Below are 16,529 nucleotides of genomic sequence, written 5' to 3' on the forward strand. Positions count from 1 at the left end.
TTATAATAAAAAAGAGATAATAACAAGTGTTGGTGAGGATGTGGAAGAAATTAGAATCCTCATACATTATTGATGGAATTGTAAAATGGTACAGCCCCTTTGGAAAAGTTTGGCAGTTCCTCAAAATGTTAAACATAAAGTTACCATATGGACCAGCAATTCTAGTCTTAAGTATATACCCAAGAGAATTGAAAATACATGTCCACACAAAAATCTGTCTATGAATGGTCATAGCTGCATTGTTTATAACAGCCAAAAAGTAGAAACACCTGATAATGGATAAATAAAATACAGTATATTCATAAAATGCAATATTATTTGGTAATAAAAAGGAATGAAGTATTGATAGATTGAACCTACAACATAGATGAACCTTGAGAACATTACGCAAAGTGAAAAAAGGCAGTAACAAAACACCACATATCGTGTTTCCATTAACATAAAATGTCCAGAATAGGTAGATCCACAGAAACAGAAAGTAGATTAGTGGTTTCCAGGATCTGGGGTAGGAGGAAATGGGAGTGACTAATTGCTAATGGGTACAAGGTTTCTTTCTGAGGTGATAAAAATGTTCTGAAATTACAGAGCAGTGGTAGTTGCACAACTCTATGACTACATGAAAAACCACTGAATTGTATACTCTAAAGGGGTAAATTTCATGGCATGTGAATTGTATCTCAAACTGTTAAAAAAATTTTTTTTTAAAATACAGCAGACATATTGCTAAATGCTGTAATACTAGTAATACAGTCCTTTTAAAGTAAGCAACAAGATTAGGATGTCTTTTTACTGTGATGAACCATGTACTGAAAGTTTAAGCTAGCAAAGTAAGAAATGAATAAAATGTGAAGGAAATGGAAAGAAAGAAAATAGTCATATTCATAGACAGGATGACTGTCTACATAGAAAATTTAATAATCTATAGATGAACCTATAGGATAGTCCAGCAAAGTGGTTGATTGTAAGAATCAACTACCATCCTTATACACTGATAAAAATTAGAAAATGCAATTTTTGAATTATACCATTTGAAAAAGAAACAAACTTTAACTTAGGAATAAATTAACCAAAAGTACCTAAGACTTTCAAAAATTATAAAATGTTATTGAAAGATATATAGAAAGAGAGAATAAATGATTAGAATTCTATCTTGTTCATGAATGGAAAAACTTCATATTGTAAATAAGTCAACTCTTTCTAAATTAATCCATAAATTCAATGCAATTCCAGTCAAAATTCCAACAGAATTGTTCATAGAAATTTATAAGCTAAGTCTAAAATTCAGATGGCAGAGTAAGGCGAAGAACAGCCAGGATCATTCCAAAAGAAAATCAAGTGAGGAGATATGCCCTACCATGCATCAGCATTTTTCTAATGCTACAGTGATTAATAAATAGGATAACTTAGATAAACAGAATCAAAGAGCACAATAGAGTCCAGTAATAAGCTTATACATAAACGAAAATCAGATATGTGGCAGATGTGGCATTACAAATCAGAGTGAAATGGATGGATAATTTAGTAATGATGCTGAGAAAATCCATACAGGAAATAAGATGGATTACATATCTCACAACATAAACAAAAATGAATCCCAGGCTGATTGAAAACATTTATTAAAAAAAACTTTAACAGTTTTAGAAGAAAATGGTGCAGAGTGTAAGAAAAGCTTGCTTAAACTCAAATATCACAATTCATAAAAGAAAAAACAATGATACATTTGAATGCACTAAAATTTAAAAACTTATAAAAAAATACCATAAACAAACCACAGATACAAGAATATACATGTAATACAACAAGCAACGAAGAATTAATATTTACCATATATAAAGGAAACAATCAGAGATACATACAAATATATATTTTCAAGGATGTTCATATCAGAACCTTTTCTTATTCTGGGAAAACTGGCAACAACCTGTATTTCAAATGCCAGATTAGTCAAATAATTTAGAATATATGCACTCACAAAAACGCTACACTGCAACTAAAAATCATGTGAAACAATTTTTATTAAAATAGGGAAGTACTCATATTACTAAATGAAGAGGTAAAAATAAATATGTATCATCTCAAAAATTTATGTTAAGTGAATATATGCATAGAAGAAGACATAGGCAGACACAAATCTAAAAGTTAATAATAATCATTTTTAAGTTTACGAGTTTTTTTTTTTCCTCTGTACCTTTCTCTGTATTTTCCAAGTTTTTTCCTTTGACATATATTTTATTTGTACATTTTTTATAGAGTGCATTAATCTTAAGTGTATAGGTCACTAAACAGAAGCACACACACACACACACACACACACACACACACGCACACACACACTTGTGTGTGTGATTTTAAATCAGGATTCAAAACATTCCTCGAATCCCAGAAAGTTCCTTTGTGTCCCATCTTAGCCCAAACTACTCCTTACCCCTGCACTGGTAAGGTAACCAGTGGTAACCAGTATTCTGACTTCTATTAGCATAACTATGTTTGTCTGTTCTTAAATTTCATAAAAATGAAGCCATACAGTTTGTACTCTTTTGTGCTGGTTTCTCTTATGCAACTTTATGTCTGTAAGATTCATTCATATGGTTGTGGTGGCAGTGGTTCATTTTGTAAATTGCTGTACAGTAGTCTACTGTATGAATTTCCCACAATTTATTTAACCCATTTTACTGTTGATATGAAAAGTCTTTAGAATGTAAAAAGTTTATGCAAAAAAAAGAAAAAGTGTCATATGAAAAACTACTTATGATACATTGCACTTTAAAAATTCAGGGCAAAAATTATAAGTACGGTCTTATTAAAATATATTTTTAATACTCATATGCCCATAATGCTAGTTCATGTTAGCAACAGTTCTTACCTTTTTTGGTTCAAAAACCTCTTTAAAACTATATGAGGAAAACTATAAAAGTCTGATAAAAGAAATCAAAGATCCAAATAAATGGAGAGATACTCCGTGTTCATGGATAGGAACACTCAATATTGTTCAGATGTCAGTTCTTCCCAGACTGATTTACAGATTTAATGCAGTCCCAATCAAAATCCCACCAAGTTACTTGGTGGATACTGACAAACTGATTCTGACGCAGAAAGCTTGGTCTCTGTGCACTGTGCCAAACTGAATCTTGAAGACAAGAGTTTTACGTGAAGTAGAAGAGGATAACTTTATTGCTTTGCCACTCAAAGGGAGATACAGCAGGCTCATGCCCCTGAAAAACTGTGTCCCCCAACCCTGGGGGATTTGGTGAGGGGTTTTATAGCAATAGTTCAAGGATGGGGTTGCTGACAAGATTAGGGTGTGTGCAGGGCCTGAACTCCTTTGATCTCGTCTCAGGTGGTCTCCTAATCTTGATTAGCTTCTCTGGTTCCTTTAATCTTGCCTCCAGTAGTTTCTTGGCTTCTCCTCCCTTGTCTCTTCATCCCCTCCCTTCCCTAACAACTGTTCCAATCTGCCCTTTGGAACCCAGGGAAGGTCATGGAGGCTGGAGTCTGTTCCCTATATACAAGAAATGGGGGACAGAAAGGCTTCCATGCCCAGGAGCCCCACAGGGGCTCAGTTTCAATTCTAAGTTTATATGGAAAGATGAAAGACTCAGAATAGCAAACACAATGCTGAAGAACAAAGTCAGAGGACTGACACTACCTGACTTCAAGACTTACTATAAAGCTACAGTAATCAAGACAGTGTGGAACTGATGAAGGAACAGACAAGTATATCAATGGAAAAGAATAGAGAGCCCGTTCCCTGGTGGCGCAGTGGTTGAGAGTCCGCCTGCCAATGCAGGGGACACGGGTTCGTGCCCCGGTCCAGGAAGATCCCACATGCCGCAGAGCGGCTGGGCCCGTGAGCCATGGCCGCTGAGCCTGCGCATCCGGAGCCTGTGCTCCGCAACGGGAGAGGCCACGACAGTGAGAGGCCCACATACCGCAAAAAAAAAAAAAAAAAAAGAATAGAGAGCCCAGAAATGGGCCAACACAAATATAGTAAACTGATCTTTTGTCAAAGGACCAAAGATAATCCAATGGAGAGAGGATGGTCTTTTCAACCAATGGTGACACAGTAACATCTACATCCAAAGAAATGAATCTAGACACAGAACTTACACCCTTCACAAAAATTAACTCAAAATGGACCACAGACTTAAATGTAAAATACAAAACTATAAAACTTGTAGAAGAAAAGATAGGAGAAAATCTAGGTGACTTTGGGTTCGGTGATGAATTTTTAGTTGCAACACCAAAAGGAGGATCCATCAAAGAAAAAAATTTGAACTTTATTAAAACTAAAAACTTATGCTATATGAAAGACTCCATTAATAGGATGAAAAAACAAGCCACAGGCTGGAAGAATATATTTGCAAACACATATCAGATGAAGGTCTTGTATACAAAATACCCAAAGAACTCTTAAAACTCAACAATATGGGATTCCCTGGTGGCACAGTGGTTGAGGGTCTGCCTGCCAATGCAGGGGACACGGGTTCGTGCCCCGGTCTGGGAAGATCCGCGGCTGGGCCCGTGAGCCATGGCCGCTGAGCCTGCGCGTCCGGAGCCTGTGCTCCGCAACGGGAGAGGCCACGACAGTGAGAGGCCCGCGTATCGCAAAAAAAAAAGAAAAAAACTCAACAATAAGAAAACAAACAACTCAATTAAAAAGTAGGCAAAATATCTGAAGAGATACCTCACCAAATAAAATATGTAGATGGAAAATAAGCATGTGAAAAGATGCTCCACATCATATATCATTAGGGAAATGTAAATTAAAACAATGGGATACTAATACATATCTATTAGACTGGTTAACATTCAAAACACTGACAACACCAAATGTTGGCAAGGATGTGGAACAGCAGGAACTCTTATTCACTGCCTGTGGGAATGTAAAATGGTACAATCACTTTGGAAGACAGTTTAGCAGTTTACTGCAAGCTACACATAGTCTTACCATACAATCCAGCGATTGTGCTCCTAAGTATTTATCCAAATGAGCAGGAAGTATGTCCATACAAACACATGCACACAAATGTTTATAGCAGCTTTAGTCATAATTGCCAAAACTTGGAAACCACCAATGTGTCTTTCAGTAGGTAAATGGATAAACAAACTGTGGTACATACATACAATAAATATAGTTCAGAAATAAAAAGGAATGAGTTGTCAAACCACAAAAAGACATGGAGGAACCTTAAATGTATACTGTTAAGTGGAAGAAGCCAGTCTAAAAAGACCACATACTGTATGATTACAACTATATAACATTCTGGAAAAGGCAACACTATGGAGTCAGAAAAACAAAAATCAGTGATTGCCAGAGGTTCAGCAGAGGAAATAAAGTGTGTTGAAGGGATGAATAAGTGCAACACAAGATTTTTAAGGCAATGAATGTATTCTGTATGATACTGTAACGGTAGATACGTGACTTTATGTTTTCATAACGACTCATAGAACTGTACGTACAACACAAAAAGTGTACCCTAACATAAACTATGGACTTTAGTTAAAAATAATGTAACCAATATTGGTTCAATTGTAATAAATGTACTACTACTGCAAGATGTTAATAATAAGAGAATCTATAGTATCTGTGAATACGTGTGTGGTTGGGGGTGCTGGTATATGAGAATTCTGTCCTTTTTGTTCACTTTTTCTATAAACCTATAACAACCACTTTAAAAGTAAAGTCAATTAATATAAATAAATAAGAACAAAAAGAGAAAGTAAAAACATTCTCACCTGCAAAAAACACAAAAAAACAACCCCAAACAAACACTCGTTTGAGAATAATGTAAGTCATGAAGGTTCTATCCAGAAAAATGTACAAAAGTAAATACTCATAAAATTTTGAATGTAATTTCATAAGGCTCACAGTATCCCATAGCCCACCCATAATCTCTATATACCCAGGTTTATAACCTCTAAGTTAAGGAGAATAAAACATGAATTTCTTATCTTTTTATTTTCCAAATTTTTAACTTTTATAATTGACAAAATATTTATAACCTAAAAATACTGACTTATTTTAGCTTTAAACAAAGCAATTAATTCTGTATTAATTAAGCCATATAGCCTTCAAACTAATAATGCTACTTTTTCATCCATAATTTATGCCATCACTTAAAGATTATCGAACTTACATAATAAAATAAAACTTTGAAACAATTAACTTGCTACTTTTTTTTTCTTTACTCTGGATTAACTATTCACTATTAAGTCATTTCTAATTCACTAAATAAATCTCACAGGTAGAAAAAAAACTTACCTGCAAAATAGGAAAAGTAGCAGTGGTTATGCCCATTTTGTGTAAATTTAAGAGCATGTCACTTCCACTCCATACTTTACAGGATGATTCATAACCCCTTTCCACAAGATGTTCAGAGTTTGCTTCTAACCAACTGGAATAAAATAAAACAATTCCATCAACCAGTATCATCCTTATGTGCACTACTTCAACAGAGCAAAGAGAAATGTGATACATTGATCTGTATTCCTTGAAGCTCTGAGCACATATATGTGGATTAATTAAGACACACTTTATTTATTTATTTTTGCGGTACGCGGGCCTCTCACTGCTGTGGCCTCTCCCGTTGCGGAGCACAGGCTCTGGACGCACAGGCTCAGCGGCCATGGCTCACGGGCCCAGCCGCTCCGCGGCATGTGGGATCTTCCCGGACCGGGGCACAAACCCGTGTCCCCGGCATCGGCAGGCGGACTCTCAACCACTGCGCCACCAGGGAAGCCCAAGACACATTTTAAATACCATGCATGTTTCACATTGCAAAATAAATATACAGCTAAAAAAGTAAGCTTTCACTCAAAAAAGAGAAAGATGTGTGTGGTTCCCCATTTCTGTTTTGTGGACTCACACTGCTTTACTTGTCTGTCTCTCCAAATGACAGTCAGCTCTTAGGAGCTTATCCCAAATGCACATAAAAGGAAATACAAATAAGCCTAATAGGGATTTCCCTGCTGGCACAGTGGTTAAGAATCCGCCTGCCAATGCAGGGGACATGGGTTCAAGCCCCGGTCCGGGAAGGTCCCACATGCTGTGGGGCAACTAAGCCTGCACGCCACAACTATTGAGCCTGTACTCTAGAGCCCATGAGCCACAATTACTGAGCCTGCATGCCCCAATTACTGAAGCCCGCGTGCCTAGAGCTCGTGCTCCGCAACAAGCCACCTCAGTGAGAAGCCAGCGCTCTGCAGCCAAGAGTAGCCCATGCTCGCCGCAACTAGAGAAAGCCCGCGTGCAGCAACGAAGACCCACCACAGCCAAAAATAAAATAAATAAATAAAAATTTAAAAGCCTAATAAAAAGATTATAGTGTTAAATATTAACACAAAAAAGAGAATTACTAGAAAATATATTCATTTACACACACACACACACACACACAGACATTTGTACATTCAGTGAGTGCTTAAATGCCTATATTATGCCAGACACTATACTGGATAGTGGAAATACAGCAGTAAATAAAATAGGCAAGGTCCTTATTCTCATGGAAATTAGATTCTACTAAGAGAGACAGAAATAAACTCAGAAACAATTCCATGAACAAGACAATATCAGGTAGTGACAGTGATATAATGAAAATAAACTGGATTAATGTAATCTAACTGCTACTTTCATTTGAATGTCAAGGAAGCTCTTTTTGAGATGACATATATTCTAACTGAATACAAAAAGTATTCAGTCATGGGAGGATCAGGGAAGAAAGAATACTCCAAGTAGAAGAATGCCATTTTCACCTGGTGCAAAGATCCTCAGGTGATTTAACAAATTTTGCTTATTTAAAGACCCGAAAGAAAGCCAATGTAGTTGGACCACAATGGGCAGAAAGGAATAACGGTATGAGCAATGTTAGAGTGATAAGCAGGAATCAGATCATGTTGGGCCAGGATAAGAAGTCTGGATTCTCTTCAAAGTGCAATGGGAAGATTTTAAACAGAAAATTTTAAATAAGAGAGAGATAATCTATTTTAAGTGTTTAAAAGATGATTCCAGCTTATAAGCCAGAATGGATTATAGGAGAAAGACAAAAATGAAAGGAGAGACCTATTAGGAGGCTGTTACAGTTGTTCTAGTTGAGGGATGATTCTGGGATGACAGGTATGAGATTGAAGGATTTGGGATATATTGTGTAGGTGGCATTTATAAAACTTACTGATGAATTGCATGAGGTGAGGCAGTAATCAAGGGTAACACTTAGATTTTTGATTTGAGGAACTGGTCGGTACTATTTGCTTAGACAAGGAAGACAGGGGCAGTGGGGGGGAGTAGGTAGGGGAAGGAAAGGAGTGTTTTGGAAAGTTGAAATTTTATATCCAAACAGAGATAGAAAGTATAGTTGGGTATATGAAAATGGCATTCCAGGGACAGGTTGGGACAGACACAGATTCAGGCCTCATTTGCACTGCACTAGGGTTATGTAAATTAAGGAGAGTGCAGAACTAGAAAAGAAATGAAGTCCCAAGACCAAGCCCTGAGGTACTTCAACGTTTAGACATCAAACAAACTAAGAACTATCAAAATCAACTGACAAAGAACGAACTGTGAGGAGGAGGAAAACCAGAAGATGTCATGGAAGCCGTCTAGGAAAACACATTCCTGTGTGTCTGCTCTACTCTCACTACTTCACTTCTAACACCTCTGGTCTCTACGTGTATGTGGGGTTTTTTCCCACACAGGCAATTCTCTGAGACATCAGATGGGTGTCCTATAATTCAATTCAATTTTGACACTAATTGGACTTAGCACAGACCCTACTGGTTAAGCACTCAGTCTCACAAGACTGTCCCTCCCACCCCCAACCTAGATGCCAGTTGTAAAAGTCCAGGTTGTCATCTGTGCTTCTCACCAAGCAGCTGTAAATCAGAGGCTCCCATGACCCCCTCCTCAAGTTTGAGCATTTATTAGAACAGCTCACAGAAATCAGGAAAACATTTACCAGTTTATTATATAATAAAGGATTAACAGTCAGATGAAGAGATATATAGGGTGAGGTCTGTAAGGGTCCCAAGCACAGAAGCTTCTCTCCTTGTGGAGGTGAAGTGCACCCCACTCCAAGTACATAGGTGTGTTCACCAATGCAGAAGCTCTCTGAACCCTGTACTTTTGGTATTTTTATGAAGACTTCATTACAAAGACATGATGGAACATTAACTCAATATCCAGCCCTTCTCCCCTTCCCAGAGGGGAGGTGGGCTGAAAGTTCCAAGCTTTTAAACATGCCTTGGTCTTTCTAGTGACCAGACCCATCCAGGAGCCCACAAACCCATCACCTCATTAGAACAAAAGACAGACCTGTCATCCAGGAAATCCCAGGGGATTTAGGAACTCTGTCAGGAACCGGGGCCAAAAATGAAATAGTAGAACAGAAAATGCTCTTAGTGCTCTTATCACTTAGGAAATTATAAAGGTTTTAGGACTTCCATGCCAGGAACTGGGGACAGAGACCAATATATTGAATACATATTTTCTATTATTCCACAGAAGACAAAAACACTTTTCATAGAGGTGGTAGTCAACAGTATCCAACAATGCTGAGAGGCTAAGTAAAATAACAGAAAAATAACCTTTGCACTTAGCAATCTCTGGATCACTGGAGATCTCGATAAGAACAGTTTCAGTAGAATTATGCAGACAGCAACACTACTGGGATGGATAAGGAAAGAATGGGAAGTGAGAAAATAGAATCAGCAACTATAGCCAACTCTTTCAACAAATTATGCTGTGAAATAGAAATGACAAACTTCTACATGGCAAAAATACCACAAGGAAAGACACAAGCATATAGCAAAATGGAGGGGAAAATGTTTGCAACTCTTATCACAAGCAAAGGGCCAATTTACAAAGAACATCTACAAATCAATAAGAAAAAGAACCATAAAAACAAGAACAAAGACAGAAATGTCAACAGAGAGTTGACAGAAAAGGACATATATATGGCCCTTAAAAATGCTTAATCACACATTAAGAGAAATGTAAATGAGGGACTTCCCTGGTGGTCCAGCAGTTAAGACTCTGTGCTCCCAATGCAGGGGCCCAGGTTCGATCCCTGGTCAGGGAACTAGATCCTTCATGCTGCAACTAAAGATCTCGCATGCCGCAGCAAAGATTCCATGTGCCACAGCAAAAATCCCGCGTGCCACAACTAAGACCTGGCACAGCCAAATAAATAAATACATTTTAAAAAAAAAAGAGAAATGTAAATGAAAAGTACACTGGGATACTTTTCACCCATCAGGTTAGAAAAAAAACAACTTTCATATTCTCATACTTTGCTGGTCAGAGTATAAATTAGTCTTCCACTCACCCATCTACTGTGTAAATTTAAAAAATATCTATCAAAATTACATGTAGATCTATGCTTTGACCCAAGAATCCCACTTCTAAAAATTTTGCTATAGATATACTCCCAGACAGATGAAAGGGCATATGTTCAAAGTTATTCGTTACAGCAATGTAATAGCAAAAGACTGTAAAACAACTTCAATATCTACTATCAGAGGCTGGTTAAATAAATCACTGTACATCCATGCAATGGAATTCTAGGCAACTATTTTTTTTAAAACTGAGAAGCTTTCTCGGTCTTGATATGGAAAGATCTCCAAAATATATTGTTAAGTGAAAAAAGGCAAGATACAGAAAAATGTACATATGAAGTACAATGCCTACAGTTAACAATACTGTATTGTATACTTAAAAATTTGCTAAGAGGGTATGTCTTATATTAAGTGTTCTTATCACAAATAATAATAAATAAAGAGGGCAGAAGGAAACTTCTAGAGGCAATGAGTATGCTTATGTTAAAAACCGTGGTGATGGTTTCACAGATGTATACTTATCTCAAACTCATCAAGTTTTATACATTAAATATTAATAGTTTTATATATGTCAATCATACCTCGATAAACTGGCTTTTAAAAAATAAAACATAAGGGCTTCCTTGGTGGCGCAGTGGTTGAGAGTCTGCCTGCTGATACAGAGGACACAGGTTCGTGCCCTGGTCTGGGAAGATCCCACATGCCGTGGAGCGGCTGGGCCCGTGAACCATGGCTGCTGAGCCTGCGCATCCAGAGCCTGTGCTCCGCAACGGGAGAGGCCACAACAGTGAAAGGCCCGCGTACCGAAAAAAAAAAAAGAGTGGATATATGTATATGTATAACTGATTCACTTTGCTATACAGCAGAAAAAATAAAACATACATCTATATAGATATTTTGGCGGGGGGGGGCGCTGCATTGGGTCTTCATTGCTGCACACAGGCTTTCTCTAGTTGTGGCGAGCGGGGGCTAGTCTTTGTTGTGGCGCGCGGGCTTCTCATTGCAGTGGCTTCTCTACTTGTGGAGCATGGGCTCGAGGCGCGCAGGCTCAGTAGTTGTGGCACGTGGGCTTAGCTGCTCTGCAGCATGTGGGATTCTCCCGGACCAGGGATTGAACCCGTATCCCCTGCATTGGCAGGCAGATTCTTAACCACTGTGCCACCAGGGAAGACCCAAAAATAAAATATATTTTACGTTTAAAATGGAGAAGAAAAAAGTATATGTATAGATGCCATCATTTGGGTAAAAAGGAGGGATAAGAGAAAGTATCTATATTGGCTCATTTTTGCATAAATATGAACTAAATGATAAACTTGTTCAGGAAGACAGAAATTAAGCAGATGGAAGATGGGGTGGGAAAAAGGTTTTTACAATATAAATTTGTAAACCTCTTATGTTCAAACATGTGGATGTATAAACATGCAAATTTTTTAAAAAATATACTGTGAAGGGAACAGAAAAGTGCTGCAATAAATGGAACGGGATGTAGTGTCAGGTAACATTTTTTTCTAAGGTAAAGAGATTCTAGATCAACAACATAACATCTAATTAAAGGGAAACGATCTAATGTAAGTTTCAATAAAATACTAAATCAGGACTTCACTGGTGGTCCGGTGGTTAAGAATCCTCCTTCCGAAGCAGAGGACGCGGGTTGGATCCCTGGTCAGGGAATTAAGATCCCACATGCCGTGGGGCAACTAAGCCCATGCGCCGCAACTACTGAGCTTGTGCACTCTAGAGCCCATGCACCACAACTAGAGAGCCCACACTCTGCAACCAGAGAAGAGCCCAGGTGCTGCAATGAAAAGATCCCACATTCCACAACGAAGATCCTGTGTGCCACAACAAAGACCTGACACAGCCAAATAAATAAATAATTTTAAAAATAAATAAATAAAATACTAAATCTATTATTTTACAGTATTGAAATCTTGGTTAAATGAAACTCATCAAACCAGAATCCTACTCAAACTGCAGGATAAAGCGATAAAATAAAGCCATGGTGCAGAATTTTAAAATATGTTAATTAAAACCATGTTTAGTTAATGTTCAGCCCAATATCCTACACACATCCTATGGGACTACTAAATTATCCTGCTAAATTAGGAATAAGATTCACAATTATCAATTTTAAAAATCAGTTACGTTCACTATATTCTTTTGAACAAGACAGAAGTTTGGACTAGCCTATCTCTACCTTTAATGGGCAAACAACAATCCATTTCCCAAGTAGCCTGGTCAAAGTTTACTAATTGTAAAATACTTGGCACAATAAAACATGTTTTTAATACAAAGGCAGCACAAATGACACTGAAAGACAAATGTTCTTACTTAATGAGGCTATAGCACACAGCTCGTAGGGGTTCATGGTCTTTCTTCCTTATATTATTGTTAACCATACTATCTAGTTCATCCCGAGCAAACCGAAGCTGAACTTCCGTTATACTGTAACTTGCTGATTCCCGAGCACAGTCCTCAATGTTATGAGCTTCATCTAAAATGACAACCTGTTCTTTCAGATTGATATCCATCTATAAGATAAAAGAGTTTTCCTGTAAAACATTCAGCAAAATGGATTTAACAGCAATAGGCAAGATATTTCATTAAAAAATTCACACTATAGGCCAATATCACAAGTCCAACTATATAAGCAACTGATTCTCAGTCTTAAAATTTTAAAGCACTTAGGCCAACCAAATATCAGCTCAGCATTACAGTTTTCCATTTTTCACTCTCAAAATAATTGTAAACCTATCAACCAAAATAATATGTGTTAAGTGAGCCAGGATCAACATATGGCTGGTTACACAAAGGGGTATAAGGGATCTCCAACATAATATAAAAAGTAGAATACAAAAAAAAAACCTTTAAAACGAAAATAACAACACAAGATTCAAAAGACTCTCAAAATACTAATACAATATAGTATGTATCTATTTCATTTCAGTCTCTTCTGCAACCCTTTTGAGAAGTGCTCTTCCCCAACTCCCATGTGATGTCTGTAGGACTGTTAAGCTGTTAATCAAGGGACATCACCACTCTCATAATGTGGGTAGACTTAGAACCCAGGCTTGTCAATTAAATAAAGTATTCCATCTGTCTATGGTCACAATGACTGGTTCAAGAATGGGTATGAGATCCGAGCTAGGCCAATCAGAGTAATTACGGGCGACTAATGTGAAATCATATTCTTTTTTCCAGGTTACCTAGCTGGAAAAAAGCTAGCTGATTATGGTTATCTTTGTTCCTACTGGGAAGAACTTGCCTGATTACAAAGTCATCACGATAGTCAAGTATATTTTTTTAAGCTCTATTGAAGCTGGGTTTGTGTCAAATGCAACTGAAAGAGTCCTGACTAATACAAAATGTCACAAAGCAATTGCCACTGAGTTATTCTGAGGAAATAATAATATACAGAGGGCTGTAGATGGCTGAGAAAGAACCATAAAAGAGTAGGAAATATACTGAGGTTTAAAAAGTGAGCAGGATTTGGATTTGGATACACAAAGAGAGAGTAGGGCAATTCAATATAGGTGTAATCAAAAGCAGAGATACAGGAAAGAACAAGGTGTCCTCAGGGGACTTTGAGGTAAGTTTTTGAAGAGTTCAAGTTGGGAGTCTGTAGCAGAGAAGGCTGAAAAGGCAGATTTAGGTCAGACTATTGATCATCTTGGGAGTAAGCTTAAGAAATATGACTTTATCCCATGAGCAAAGAGAGATATAAGAGATTTTTAAGCAGAGGAAGACTGACTTGGCATTGATATATACCGTTGCTCAACGGAAAGAGACCTAGCTGAAAGGCAGCCAAATAAGAGGAAGGATAGCAGGGGTATTAAACATAATGCCTATTCATTTTAAACTTATAGAAATAGAAAGCTAATGAAAGTTGTACAGTCAGATCTAAAGAGAGGAATAACAACTGAATATATGAAGTTATTCACTTTTTGTCTTATGCTGTAACAACTGGATGTCTCTAAGAACCAGGCAGATAAACACAAATGCTGTATCCAAATTCACTTATTCAAAGTTCACAGAGCATAATTTGCATAGTATGCATATTCTCCCAACGTAAGTTCTTCAAAACACAGATTCTTTAGATAAATGTTATAAAATCATTCTTTCTATTCATAAAGAGATCACATATAAGGGTCTCAAATGGGGGCAATTTTTTGTACCCCAGGGGATATTTGGCAATGTCTGGAGACATTTTTGATTGTGACAACTGCGAGGGTACCACTGGCACCTAGTGGATAAAACCAGAGATGCTAATAAACATCCTACAATGCACAGACAGCCCACCACAACAAGGAATTATCCAGCCCAAAATGTCATTACCGTCAAGGTTGAAAAACCCTGTTATGATTCCACTTCAGTACTAGGTCCTTAGAAGTGCTTATTACTTTGGAAATTAAAATGACAATGTCTAAAATTCAGTTTTTAATACCCCCTAGAATATGTTTTCAATACTCTAATCTGTTTACACATTTCCATAAATTAAATATAAAGCAAAGAATAAAGTAAAAGACATTAAAACATCTAAAAGCTTTACATTCATCACTTATATCCCAATAGTAGGAAAACAGTTCTTTTAATTTTTACATATCTACTCACACTTTCCCTTATTTGTGCATCTAGAAGATAGTTGTAGGGACAAAATATTATGTCAGCATCCTGCATTAGTTCTCGTGCTGTGTAATATGGACATGCCTTTAGTTTTTTCCCCAAGCTGACGAATTCTTCTATATCCCAGGCCTTGCACATCCCTTGGAGAGTCTGTAATATGTGTTGATCACTAATTTTATGAACACCATGATAAAAATAGCAGAATTTTCCCTAAAAAAAAAAAGCATAGCTGAAATATGAAGCAATACTAGAACAGAAGAAATAACACAAGTTCACCTCAGAATTTTAGAAACATCATTAAAGCCACAAAGTAAAGATTTAACAGAGGAGACAGAGTACATACACCACATCTATAATACAACCATTTTAAAGAACTATATTAGTTAACTCAGATAGAGCTCCAGATCAGTATAGCTGGAAATATCCCAAATTAACTTGAGAAACATATTTTTCAAAGTATGTTTGTTGTGACTTTGTTCTGATTAAAGTGGTATTAGACAAAAATATTTCTGGAAGGATCTGGAAGGATACACAAGGGCAATGGTATCACTAGTTGCTTTCAAAGATGAGAGCCAAGTGACTTGGGAACAGGACTGAAAGACATTTTTCTCTATAGACACTTTTGTACCTTTTCAATTTGAGCCATGAGACAGTATTACTTAATCAAATATAAATAACTAAAAACAAAAGAAGAATGGAAACTGGGAAGGAGGGCAGGAGAAATGTCCTAGGGGAAAAAAGAGTATTTACTACAAAAAGTTGGAAAATATAAGAGTACCAAAAAGCCCTAAATTACCTAAAATCCCATTATACAAAGAATGTACTATCAAGATTTTGATGTATTTCATTTCACATTTCTTCTATACATATATACTTGTGGATATATCTCTATAATGAGACCCAATTTTAAAATAATGAGAACAAAGCAAATTTTCCCCAGGCACTGGGGATTATTAACAATCTAGCCACTAAATATTTTTTTTTTACAAAACTGGGATCTCCTTTTTTCTCTTAGCCTATTTTATTAAAAATCCTATCAGAAATATTTTTTCATATCACCAAGTTTCTTTTCATTGTTGCCTATATATGTACACTGGATTAATGTGCCATAGTTGATGAACCAGTTTATTACTAGACATTTAGACTGTTCTCAATTTTTGCTTTATAAATAATCTGCAATAAGAATTTTTATGCTCATTTCTAAATATTTTCTTAGTATACAGCTTTAGAAATGGCATTATAGGATCAGAGAGTAAAAATATTTTTAAGTTTCTTGAAAACCATATCACCAAATTATTCTCCAGAAAATGTATAGCATTTTACATTATCCTTTTTCCACACCTTTATCAACATTAATATTATCTTTTCTTATCTTTGCCTATTTTAAAGGTAAAAATAGAAGACTGTTGCTTTGATTTGTATTTTTCACACTTTCTAGCAAGGTTTAACACTACATTGTACGAACATTCTAAAAAGTTTCAACAGTAATTTGCATACCTTCTTTCATGTACTATTTACTAATGTCCTTTGCCATTCTATTATTAGAAGTAAAAAAATTTTATTAACATACACCAATC

At 36.6% G+C, this 16,529-nt stretch overlaps 1 protein-coding gene across 1 annotated transcript in view; it reads right to left on the bottom strand.

Moving 5' to 3' along the window:
* The window catches only part of BRIP1 (BRCA1 interacting helicase 1), a 196,288-nt gene that overhangs the window by 107,303 nt on the left and 72,456 nt on the right, over window positions 1–16,529 (bottom strand). Inside the window, 3 exon segments of the mRNA XM_033431634.2 lie at window positions 6,263–6,395; window positions 12,661–12,860; window positions 14,941–15,162. Of these exon segments, the coding sequence (XP_033287525.1) occupies window positions 6,263–6,395; window positions 12,661–12,860; window positions 14,941–15,162 (555 nt within the window).

The sequence above is a fragment of the Orcinus orca genome, chromosome 19 (genome assembly GCF_937001465.1).
Source record: "Orcinus orca chromosome 19, mOrcOrc1.1, whole genome shotgun sequence".
NCBI classification, from domain to species: Eukaryota; Metazoa; Chordata; class Mammalia; order Artiodactyla; family Delphinidae; genus Orcinus; species Orcinus orca.